General features: G+C 38.7%; 1 protein-coding gene across 1 annotated transcript; it reads left to right on the forward strand.

Moving 5' to 3' along the window:
• Nucleotides 1-346: 346 nt before the first annotated feature.
• mRpL24 (mitochondrial ribosomal protein L24) lies at nucleotides 347-6,596 on the forward strand. Its single transcript, XM_074104919.1, has 6 exons — nucleotides 347-506; nucleotides 583-758; nucleotides 1,213-1,330; nucleotides 2,015-2,155; nucleotides 2,576-2,707; nucleotides 6,440-6,596. The coding sequence occupies exons 1-6, from the start codon at nucleotides 411-413 to the stop codon at nucleotides 6,536-6,538; spliced, it is 762 nt and encodes a 253-aa protein (XP_073961020.1). The 5' UTR covers nucleotides 347-410; the 3' UTR covers nucleotides 6,539-6,596.
• Nucleotides 6,597-12,533: the final 5,937 nt, after the last annotated feature.

Genomic DNA, 12,533 nt, shown 5'->3' on the forward strand with positions numbered 1-12,533 from the left:
TAGATGAACGTTTCTAACGTTACTAGAGTATAAAAAGTGTTTGGGTAAGATTATATTGGAACATTTTCGTCACTGAGAAAAATACAACTGTTCATGATTTTAGTAAAAACAGAGAAATATTATTTTATTTTAGGAATACAATTTTCTGTTAACTTCTCTTTTAAAATCATGATTTAATTTACGGGAATTACCACGGGATTTTTTTAAAATCCCGAAATTTTAATTCAGCTGCTAGATCTAATGGTTTACGTGTGCGAAGCCGCGGGTAAAGTTTAAAATGCAAATGCACAATTATTCACGACAAATAAGGCAATACTTGCCTACTTGGGCAATACCAGGCCATACCAACCAAACCAATCTTAGCTGTCACTGTCAAGATTTGTTTGCCTCGATTACGGAACAAAATAAAAATGCGAATATTCGGCTTTCTTTCAAAGAAAGTTGGCGATCTTACAGTCAAATATTCAAATTTACCTGAATCTTACATAAAAAGAAGCTATGAACAGGTATAAAGACGTTACTCTATAAAAAATCGTAGTTTATTTTCGAACATAACCTATAAAAAAAAGAGTGCATTTTCAGGTGTATTGGAAGAATCCTGAAGGTTATCCTCAGTACCCGAAGGCTCAGATAGCCCGTAAGAAGTTCCGATTCACCACAAACCGCCCGTGGACCGGCCAGTTTCGTCTACAGAACGAACGCGATGTTCATAGAAAAAAAGTGTTTTTGGAACCTGTTGGCGAATGGAGTTTCTTCAGGTTAAACACTAATGCAACCTTAACTAAGTATCTAAATTATTAAGCTATTAAATCAAAGAGCACGGTCGTGAGGACGAAATATTTGTTATCAATCTGAATCTTTTTTTAGCACACTAAAGAAAGATATATTATGTTTCAGTTTTGTAATAAAGAGGCATTTTATAAGACCATAGAGTTAAGTAAATGTTATTTGTACCACCGAAACTAATATTCGTAACCTAAACCAAAACTGAAAACTTAATTTCAGTTTGATTAAAGTTCTTCTACTTCAATATGAAGATTCATAATTATTGTATAACATAATAATTTATTTAGATAGGCTTCCGTTTTAGGTGACTTTTTAGTCTTTTAAAAGCTACAACAATCAGAGACAGTCAAAAGATTGCTATAGATCTAAATTATTTAACTGTCTAGTTGGATATCTGCATTCAGTTTTGAATTGTTAATATTCCAGGGGTGACCGAGTAGAGGTGCTGGTCGGGAAAGACAAAGGCAAGCAGGGCATTGTGACGCAAGTCATCCAGGAGAGGAACTGGGTCATCGTCGAGGGGCTCAACACACACCTGAGAACTGTAAGAGACTGAACAGTGTGACCAATCAACTAAAAGAATTTCCTTGCTCACCCTGACCTTACGATAGCTAAGCTTATGCAAAATATGCGTGTTCATGCAGTTCCTCCACCTCCACACTGTAAGAACACACACAAGTCACACAAACCCATCTATCACCATCACCACACTACACTGACGCGTTTCGAACTCAACCAGAGCTCGTCTTCAGAGTTTCACAACCGTACACCATGCTACCAGTTGTTAGACTAACGAACCACAACCACCGTTTTAATTTGTCACTGTAACTCCCCAAGTACCCACATATGTTTTATGAAACAAAACAAAACTACCCACAAATTATTAATATTTTTTTTTTTCAGTGTGACCTGTTTTTTTTTCAAAGAATCTACCAAAAGTGTAATCTAAAATCTACCAAAATCTATGCTTACAGCTTAGTAAAAGAAAGGAGAGCTAATTTTTGTTATTTAATGGAACTGGGAATTCACGGTTCTAGCCATACAAACTCAGTACCGAGAGCAAACCCTACACAACATTTATTGATATAAAAAACACACTACATCACAACAAAGACACAGTATAAACATAAATAGAAGAAGAGAGAAAAATTAGAGACATTGTGCTGTAGTGTGATGCCAAAAGGACTCAGCTCAGGATGTGCTCAGAATAATAATATTGTTATTGCAGGTAGGCAAGGACAAGTCATTTCCAGGGGTGACCATTCGGTCGGAGGCGCCCCTCTTGGTCACTACGGGCGTGAAGCTTGTTGATCCGGAGACCCTAAAGCCCACAGAGGTCGAGTGGAGGTACACTGAGGAGGGGGAGAAGGTAATCAAAGCGGGTAGCGGTATACTAAAAATGGCTTTATTTGTATGACGTCAAAGTTGAAAATTGACTGAAGGCACGCCCATCTGTCAAGTGTTAACTCGAATTAATCAAACTGTACCACTCTTGAAGTTTGTTTAAGTCTCTGTGTATGTACCTCTTTCTGTACTGCTTGTTATGTGTTGGTGTGCAATAAAGAGCTATTGTATTGTATTGTATTGTAAAAGTTTCTTATCTTCATATTTTTTTTATATATTTAAAAAACTCTTTCACAACTCGGTTTCTCAAAGTTCTCAAACAATAATATTGTTGCATCCCTAACAACAATAGAGGGATATTTTTCTTCGTAGGGGTGGGAAGGGGGTATTCTTGACTTCATGGCTAAATGGGTATTTTTTTTTATTCTGTATTATTTGTGTTCAGGTGCGAGTGTCTTCCGCTAGCAGCCGCATCATCCCCATCCCGAAGGTGGCAGACGAAACCGTCGACTATAAGGCCAAAGAACTGTATCTGGAAAACCAGGAGAAAGATACCAAAGCTGATGCCGTCACTAAGGTATAGAATCTTACTGCATAGACAAAAGCATTTTGAAAGAGATTATATAACGAAAATACAAACTGAGACATGGATGCACAGAAAAACCAGAAAAATAAGACCAGCGCTGGGAATCGAACCCAGGTCCTCGGCATTCCGTGCCGTGTGCTATACCGCTACACCGCCGCTGGACAACGATACAGACACGAATTTCTCCTAAGAAGAAGTTTCTCGATGAGGGCTATACGGCATAGATGTCGCTAGAGTCGCTGCTTAAGTGGCTAAATAAGAAACAACACAAGCTGAGATATGAGGTGCATAGGAGAAATTCGTGTCTGTATCGTTGTCCAGCGGTGGTGTAGCGGTATAGCACACGGCACGGAATGCCGAGGTCCTGGGTTCGATTCCCAGCGCTGGTCTTATTTTTCTGGTTTTTCTGTGCATCTATATTTCAGTTTGTATTTTCGATATAGTATCGGTATTGACGACGAATGAACTATCGATAGTATAGTATCGGTACTATCCATAGTAAAGCTTTTCAATAACATAATCTATCCATAGTATTGATCGTTACCATTTGCCATCCAGTCAAATAAAAAAGAAAAGAAAAAAAGTATCGATTGCAACTACACGTTGATCTGCATTCAAATAATTTGGTTTTTATAAATAGCTGAACTTGCCCATATTGCAAATAAGTTTAAAATATTGTGTTATATTGTATTGCATAACACATGAAAATAACAGAACACAGTATAATCACTGAATAACTAGATAAAAAATACTTTTCTGCCATTCAGCTTTATATTCTGCAATCTTGCTTATATAATTATGCCGATAGTATTGAAATATAGATCATTATCACCCGTTTACCTTTACTTGCCCGAATTTCACTTGCCATACCAACGTTTGCCATAAAATATATAGAACGGTGCTGTTTTTAGGATTTTTCTGAATGTCATCATATAGAATGCAGTAGGTTAGGTTAGGTTAGTTTAATATCAACTCTGAAGAAATTAATATTTCAGAAATAAATTACTTTATGGCAAATGAAAATTCTAGAAAACGATACATTCGGGCATATGAAATTCGGGCAAACGATAGAGAACCCATTATCACCATCGATAATGTCGTATGTTTTCGTAATTTTCTGTTCAATACTATCAATAGTATTGGACGAAAAGAGACATCGATAGTGTATCGATAATACCGATGGGCCTATCCATATTATATGGCCTTTTACCAATTAAAACTATCGATTGCAAACTATCGATTTTTCGGCAACACTAAGGGACGGTACGATATGAATTTCGTAGTAGCCCCCCAAGGTGCCACCAGCACTAGCGCTGCCTACTCAATGCACGACATAGAGAGTCACCATCATCATATTGCTGTAGGACGTCCAGTGTTTGACGTAACCTCCCCCCATTGCGTTGGAGCGCCGCCGTAAGACTTGTCCCTCTCTCCCGTAGGCGCCGTAGAAACCGGCTGAGGGATGATGCCAGAAGATGGGCAGCAGCGTCTTCTTGGCTACCTTTACATCCTAATAGAACGATTACGAATCTCACGTTACTAACGCCATCTAGGGATATTTCGCCACGGCTGCGGGCCCTATTTAAGTTAGGCAATAGAGCATATTAGGCAAAGCTCTGTGCAGGGGGCGACACTAGCGCAAACCTATGACAATATTAGTTCTCATTATAATTTGTCGCCATGACGGGTCATGACTAAAGAGTATTAGTACCTATAGAAATATTTATTAGTAACAAAATAACATGATATTTACATCGATAGTAACGAGAGAGCTATAATTCCAAAAGATTAATTAAAATAATATGGTATTATGGCATTTAAGATACTCAAAAAACTGTTTACGGTTTTATGATAGTGCTGCACTCTGGCGGCAAAACAATACGGTATTTGACAACTCCTGATTTTGCCATATCTTAATATTATTATGAAAATATAGATATACAGATAGTGTTTAGCGAAATTTAAATCGGTTGAAAATTGGATTTATATTGATTTTTTGAAAAATCTGTATACCTGTCTCTTTCTCAAACGCTTTTCTCTATATAGCAAGTATGGCGGTACTGGCGTGTGACGTCACATGCCAGTTTGTCTTTCTCTGTCTAATCTTGAATTTCAAACCTTTATAACTTTGTTATAAACTGCACTTGTTATACACTGCTGCTTTATGTCAGGATCAGCGAGCAAGATGGTGGCAGCAATCCGGTGGAATTTATCCCCTACCAGTGGTGGTTGTGTACAGATCTATTGAATAATGTTTTGCCATCGTGTTTTGTCGTATATTTCGTATTTATTTATGTTGCTTTCTCAATAAGCTTCAGTAAACTTTAGTAAGCTAGTTGAGATAGCGTTACTTTGCGGAGGTCCATATCAATGAACTAAAAGGATGTGATAGATAGGTTTGTGTGGTTTGTGTGATTTGTGTGTGTTCTTACAGTGTGGAGGTGGAGGAACTGCATGAACACGCATATTTTGCATAAGCTTAGCTATCGTAGGGTCGCGGGTGAGCAAGGAAATTCTTTTTGTTCATTTAAAACATTATTCATTACTTAGGAGCAAAGAAATCGAGCCACCCTTGCAGTTTTTACGTTGATTTTTATATTTTTATGTCGTAAGTTTTCTTTCTTTAATCCCAAGTACAGTAATAATAATCATCATCATCATCCCAGCCTATATACGTCCCACTGCTGGGCACAGGTCTCCTCTCAGAACAAGAGGGCTTGGGCCATAGTTCCCACGCGGGCTCAGTGCGGATTGGGAACTTCACACACCATTGAATTGCTTCGCAGGTTTGTGCAGGTTTCCTCGCGATGTTTTCCTTCACCGCAAAGCTCGTAGTAAATTTCAAATGTAATTCCGCACAAGAATTTCGAAAAACTCAGAGGTGCGAGCCGGGGTTTGAACCCACGACCCTCCGCTTGAGAGGCGATAGGTCAAACCACTAGGCCACCACGGCTTCACAGTAAGAATAATAATAATTTATTCAAAAACCTCGGTTTTCATCATTTTTAACTAAGAGCTAAAACATACTGTACGAGAAATATTAACAACAAGTGACTGAACTAGGATACTCTGTATTTTAGGCAAAAATTCTAACATATTTAAATCTAATTTAACCAAATTACTAAAGGATCCTAATATAAAAAATTAAACAATGTTAATATTGTCAGTTTTCTTAATAGTATTATGATTAAATTTTTATTATTTATGCATAAATTCATTAAAATCTGTAACATGGTTATGTACGAGGAAAAAGGGAAGAATGGCTCGTTTAAAGATATTAGATAGTTATTTTACAACATATGAAGGGTCCACAGAAAGAACGTGTCTAGTCCCCTAAGCAACTTTTTGAGTTATAGCGGTTTGAAAGTTAGTCATCACGAACAATTACTATGGTTACCATTTCTTTAAAAGTGAAATATATATCATAACATGAAATATATAGCCGTACACTACGTTTTCCCGTCCGTGGTCTCCATTCGAGGACGTCTGCTCAACCGTTCATCGGCCCTGCGATATATATATATACACATATATTGCTTTCAGATATCCTTAATTCAACGGTAAGTCGTAGTACTTTGCAACTTCTACATTTTGAGATTAAAATCTCAATTTAAGAAAAAGGTGACTAGACATGTTCCTTCCGTGGACCCTTCATATGTTACACAGCCTATGTTGCAGTCTATATTACAACTTATGTTATGACCTATGTTACGTTGTTTGCAGATCACGTTCGAAGCTAAACTCAGCACCTTCGAAATGGATGTCATGGAATCCATGGGGATAAAAGAAGACAGAGTACCAGCTAAATCGTATTGGTACTGAATGTAGATAAATTATTTGTAGTTCATAAACATAAATAATATAATAGTTATAACGTTAAGGTGATTTTATTTTCAAACACAAGAAAAGATGGAGGATGACGCGTTTCAGAACTTTTAAACTCTCATCATCATCATCATCATCAGCCCGAAGACGTCCACTGCTGGACAAAGGCCTCCCCCTTAGAACGCCACAATGAACGACAACTCGCCACTTGCATCCACCGGTTTCCCGCTACTCTCACGATGTCGTCAGTCCACCTGGTGGGAGGCCTGCCAACGCTATGTCTTCGGGTTCGTGGTCGCCACTCGAGGACTTTTCTCCCCAACGGTTATCTTCGGATAGGATTTTTACTGAGGATAGGATTTTTATATTGTTTTTCTAGAATTTGACTTTAAAACCGATTGACAGCGGTTTGGCACCTCCACCACTTGTGGGGACTGTAACTTAGTAAGAGCTTAGGTACTGGGGATCAACGCGCGTGACTTTAAACTGTTAAGAAATAACAAGGCTAATGTTCCGCTGATTCAGATTTATTGTAGAATTCAAAAATACATTTACATAGAATGGCACCAGCCGCTTAGGCTATCGGGAGCAATCTGCGCTCCCGGCATGTATACCGCTGTCAATCGGTTTTAAAGTCAAATTCTAGAAAAACAATATAAAAATCCTATCCTTTTATACAAAACTAGGTTAATCTAACCTGCCAGGTGGTCAGTTTTACCACCTGCCAGCGGTATACAGCCTAGTTCCTACAGTACCTAGAAAAATATTTTCAAGGGTTTTGTAGTCGGTTCCATTTTTCGTTATTTTTTGATTTTTTTGGAGTCGGCTTTTTTGTGTATATTCGGTAGGTCTGAGAATAGGATGTAAACTACTTTTAATACTTCTACGCGGACGGAGTCGCGAGCAACAGCTAGTTTCCTTATAAAGATTCAAAGCGTCTCGACACCAAATGTGGCCAAGTCGTATTCGGTGCCTGACTCCTATATTTGTATACTTTCGGGCTTTCGGTTTGTGACTGGACCCGTCACGAGCCAGGGAACGTGCGGCTACAACACTGCGCCAGGCTGGCGCCACCGTCGCCGCCGCCCGCGTCCCGCCGGGAGCCGAGTCCGTGCGGCAGCCGCGGTGCGATCGACCTCGCGCAGTGGTAGCGTGGCCAGAATATCCGTCCCTCTAGTTCCTCCCAAACACTGATACAGATGAGACTACAATGCAGTAGGGTCCTTTTTTTAAGTATCCGCTTCCGCATACGAGGGGTTAAAGTAGGTATATGCTTATTATTAGGTAGGTAGGTAGGTACTTACATCTTAATCATGTTTTGATTTGACCGATTAGAGGTCGAGTAAGTAGGTAGTTGTGACGTCACACTGTTTGCCAACTTTATCACTATGAGATACTGGACAATAATATGATAACAGTCCCGTGGGGGTAATTACAACTTTTTGTAGTTTTAATAATCCTTGCTGATATTTATTTAGTTAGTTTAGCCAGTGGTTTGAAATCACGAAATAAAGATTGAAATGAAGACATAAGTGCCTATCTACCTACTACAAGTCTAGCATCTCTTTGAAATCTAGTATAGTCTTAAACTCCATAACTACCTATCATCATCATCATCATCATCATCATCTCAGCCTATATACGTCCAACTAGGTACCTATGTAATGTTTGAAATGGGATAATTAGTAGCTTCCATTTGATAATCATATTTATTATCAATTAAAAAAGAAATCCCCTCTCTACCTACTTTTTTTTTCGGGGATGCAGTTTTGATGTCCTACTTGATATTATTATAAATGTGAAAGTTTGTACCTACATACGCTCGAAAAACAAAAACGTAGCCTTCCTTCTGCCAGTTGGGTAAAAAAGGAGGACGTTCGCAATTCGTCGGAATATTTTCTGTATGCGCTTCTTTTGTTTTTGAAATCCTGACCTAGGAATATCATCAATTTTATCAAATGATTATCAAGTAACTTTCTTATTATCAACTGCATTTTGTTGCTAAGTTATTCTACGCGCACTGTAATTATACTTTACTGATTATTGCTCCTCTTGATTTTAATTTTAAACTAAAAGGAATAAGGCAGAAAATCGTTATATAATTCTGATAAACAATGCAAGCTTTAAATTAATATTTTGAGGATTATCCAATCAATAGATACCTAACCTGTAAATGGGTAACGTGACATGTACCTACCTTGTTTTTTTTTAGATAGATAGATAAAACGTTTATTTGTTACTGCAAACACACACAATCAAAATTACATAAATTAGAGAAAAAGAACAGTCCTAACTTAAAAGTAAACAATTTGCAATACGGTATTTGACTATTTTATATATGTTTTATAAATTAAAACTACACAATGCCTGTTATCGAATAGAAAAACAATTTTAAGCTACTTTTACAAATAACAAAGTTATAAAGGTTTGAAATTCAAGATTAGACAGAGAAAGACATTCTGGCATGTGACGTCACACGCCAGTACCGCCATACTTGCTGCATAGAGAAAAGCGTTTGAGAAAGAGACAGGTATAAAGATTTTTCTAAAAATCACTATAAATCCAATTTTCAACCGATTTAAATTTTCTCTTCGCTAAACACTATCTGTATCTATATTTTCATAATAAATATTAAGATATGGCAAAATCAGGAGTTGTCAAATGTCGTATTGTTTGTGTGCGCTGCAGTAGTGCAAAAGGGCCATGGCTCAGTGGTCAACATTTTTTTTCCTATGTATCTCTGTTTTCTGTAGGTACTTACTGCCAAGGCTGGCCTTAGCCATCTAGGGCCCCGGGCAAGTCCTTTGGCACCCTTTTGGATACGACAAGTGACAAAAATGTCAGTCCTAGTTTGTACCTACATACCTCTTCTTCTTCTTCCCATTCCTCTCCTATCGGAGGTTGGACAACATGACGATTTTGATCAAGCTTAACATAATCTATCTATCTATCTCTCATAACTTTAAACCTAATAAGTACCTATGTGTCTGTGGCGATTAAAATAGGGAAAAAACTTGATTGCAGCAAAACTTAACTTTTGCAGGTGGTAGGACCTTGTGCAAGGTCCGCCCGGATTGCTACCACCATCTTGCTCGCTAATCCTGCCGTGAAGCAGCAGTGCTTGCACTGTTGTGTTTCGGCGTGGAGAGTAAGACAGCCGGTGAAATAACTGGCACTTGAGGTATCCCATCTTAGGCCTCTAGGTTGGCAACGCATCTGCAATACCCCTGGTGTTGCAGATGTTTATGGGCGGTGGTGATCTCTTAGCATCAGGAGACCTACATGCTCGTTTGCCATCCAGTCAAATAAAAAACTAGTGCTCTAAATCAAGAGTGACCTTTTCGTCCTTCCGTCACAGTAACCAAATGCTCGTATCGTTATCAAACGTCTTTATTTACCAATAATCAGGAGTTATCAGTTCTCGGCACGCATCTGCGTCGTGATAGTCACCACCGTATCATGAATTGGAAAGTTTTAATTGGCGATTGCGGTAATCTTAATTTATTGGATTAATGTGTCGCTGTGTAAAGTGTTTTGAATTTTTTTCTCCTGTCGCAAATTATTTTTTTCCGATAGGTACTAAAACTAAGCCGTGGCGGCCGAGTGGTTTGACCTATGGCCTCTCAAGCAGAGGATCGTGGGTTCAAACCCCGGCTCGCACCTCTGAGTTTTTCTGAATTCATGTGCGAAATTACATTTGAAATTTACCACGAGCTTTACGGTGAAGGAAAATATCGTGAGGAAACCTGCACAAACCTGCGAAGCAATTCCAATGGTGTGTGTGAAGTTCCCAATCAGCACTGGGCCCGCGTGATAACTACGGCCCAAGCCCTCTTATTCTGAGAGGAGGCCTGTGCCCAGCAGTGGAACGTATATAGGCTGGGATTAGGTACTAAAAATACGGATGAAAAAGTCAGACCCGCGCACTTACAGGTTCAATTAGGGCGAGTTACTTACAAAGCAAGATGCCCAAAGCGGAGCGGAGCAGGCAAGTGACGCGGAGAGGAGTTTTTTTTTAAAGTCTATGTAGAAAAAAACATCCACAGCCTTTGCTCGTTCAGCAGTGGTGTATTGGCGGAGCTTCTCCACTTCCCCGCTCGCGCTCGTTTCTCCGCCCGGCTTACCCGCTCCTCTCCCTTGTTTCGCGTTCACCTACATTGTATTCTGTTCAACCCAAGTTGGTAGCAGTGGCGTAGCTAGGTAACCTAGGGCCCTGGGGCAAATAAAAAAATGGGGCCCACTGCTATCAAAACTGGTAAGGTTTTTTGAAGTAAAATCATTATATATACAAATACTTTAAAAATGCTAAGCAACTTTATCATCAGCTATAAAGCAGAATTTCGAGGGCCCCCTGAGCTTGAGGGCCCTGGGGCACTGCCCCGCCTAGCCCCTTGGTAGCTACGCCACGGTTGGTAGGTACTTAATTCTGTCCCTACCAACCCTCCAGCCACTTGGCGACGCATTTGAATTAAGGTTAATTTAGGCCAAAACTTGAAACGATTGTAAATCGTTATGTAAGAAGCAATTTAGTTATTTACACTAACGGTAGAGACATGGTGCATGTCACGCACGCAAGCAACAAGAAGGTCTACTCTAAACTCTATTAAATAATGCAAATACTATTTAGTTAATAAATGAAGTAGGTATAAACAATTACTTTGCTCACCAGCGAACTTATGATAGACCATACGCAACAGATGTGTGTTCGTCCAGCCACCGTCTCAACGCTGGAAGAACACACACACAAATCACACAACTCCAACTCACCACCAACACACTACGCTGACGCGTTTGGAACTCAACCAGAGTGCATAGTCACATCGAGTTCATTTCTATTAGTACAGTTAAAAATCCTTAAAAATCAAAGTACCTCAGTCTTGACTTGTCTGCGAGGATTGGGATACATTGTTGGTATTCGTAAGTAGGTACAAGATAACAATTTTAATTTAATTCTGTATTTACTTTGAACTTTAGAATATGAATATATGTAAAAACTTAGTCAGTAGTACTCGTTTTACAATAGCTTGCCTTTTCCAAGCTCTCCGATTGCATGACAAAGTACAAGCTTATTATTAGCGATTTTAAATTCATACTATTAGCTTGTACTTTATTATGCAATTGCTCTGATCATGAAGTTGTTAGAACCTAGATTTGAAGAAATCATCATCATCATCATCATTGTCAGCCGGAAGACGTCCACTGCTGCACAAAGGACCTTAGAACGACACAATGAACGACAACTCGCCACTCGCATCCACCAGTTGCCCGTAACTCTCACGATGTCGTCAGTCCATCTAGTGTGAGGCCTGCCAACGCTTCGTCTTCCTGTTCGTGGTCAAAACTCGAGGACCTTTCTCCCCCAACGGTTATGTTCTTCGAGCAATGAGCCCCCTTGCCACTTCAACTAGCATATTCTTCGAGGTATGTCGATGACTTTTTTGTTCTTCGGCGACTCGTAGGTATTCCGGATTCTGTCGCGCAAAGAAATATCCGGATACAACTCGTAGAAAATATCTAAATATCTTCTAAGCACGTGTTGTGACTCACCGAATTTATTATTAGTCATATCAAATAAAAATAATAAATGAGTAGGTAATTGAGTTTACAGAAGTAATCATCTATTATAATCGTAATAGATATGCAGATAACAATTCCGAGTAGGTAAGTAAATTTAATTAATGGTAGGTATATTGTAGATTCTTCAAATTTTACATTAATTGCGGCAGAAATAATGCAAAGAAAAACACGTTCGATAAAAACATTTGCAAAATATTTACATTTTTCAGTTTTGCAAATTTTTTTTATTTTATATTATCGACTTAAAACATGTCATGTCAATGTTGGGTTTAAAAAAACTCATATATAACGTTTGACTTTCACGGGTTGCTTTTAGGATAAATATCTAAGTACATATTTTTTTTTGATTGCGTTGACATAGAACTTAAATATTTTCACAGCTTCAACAGGTAGAAGATTTGAGTATTTGCTATTG

This window comes from Choristoneura fumiferana, chromosome 22 (genome assembly GCF_025370935.1).
Source record: "Choristoneura fumiferana chromosome 22, NRCan_CFum_1, whole genome shotgun sequence".
Classification (NCBI taxonomy): domain Eukaryota; kingdom Metazoa; phylum Arthropoda; class Insecta; order Lepidoptera; family Tortricidae; genus Choristoneura; species Choristoneura fumiferana.

Excerpts from the sequence above, each read along its gene's own strand:
- mRpL24 (XM_074104919.1), top strand. The coding sequence starts at position 411 with ATGCGAATATTCGGCTTTCTTTCAAAGAAAGTTGGCGATCTTACAGTC. Across the intron at positions 1,331-2,014 it reads TCAACACACACCTGAGAACT|GTAGGCAAGGACAAGTCATT; the intron begins GTAAGAGACTGA and ends TTGTTATTGCAG. Across the intron at positions 2,708-6,439 it reads AAGCTGATGCCGTCACTAAG|ATCACGTTCGAAGCTAAACT; the intron begins GTATAGAATCTT and ends CGTTGTTTGCAG.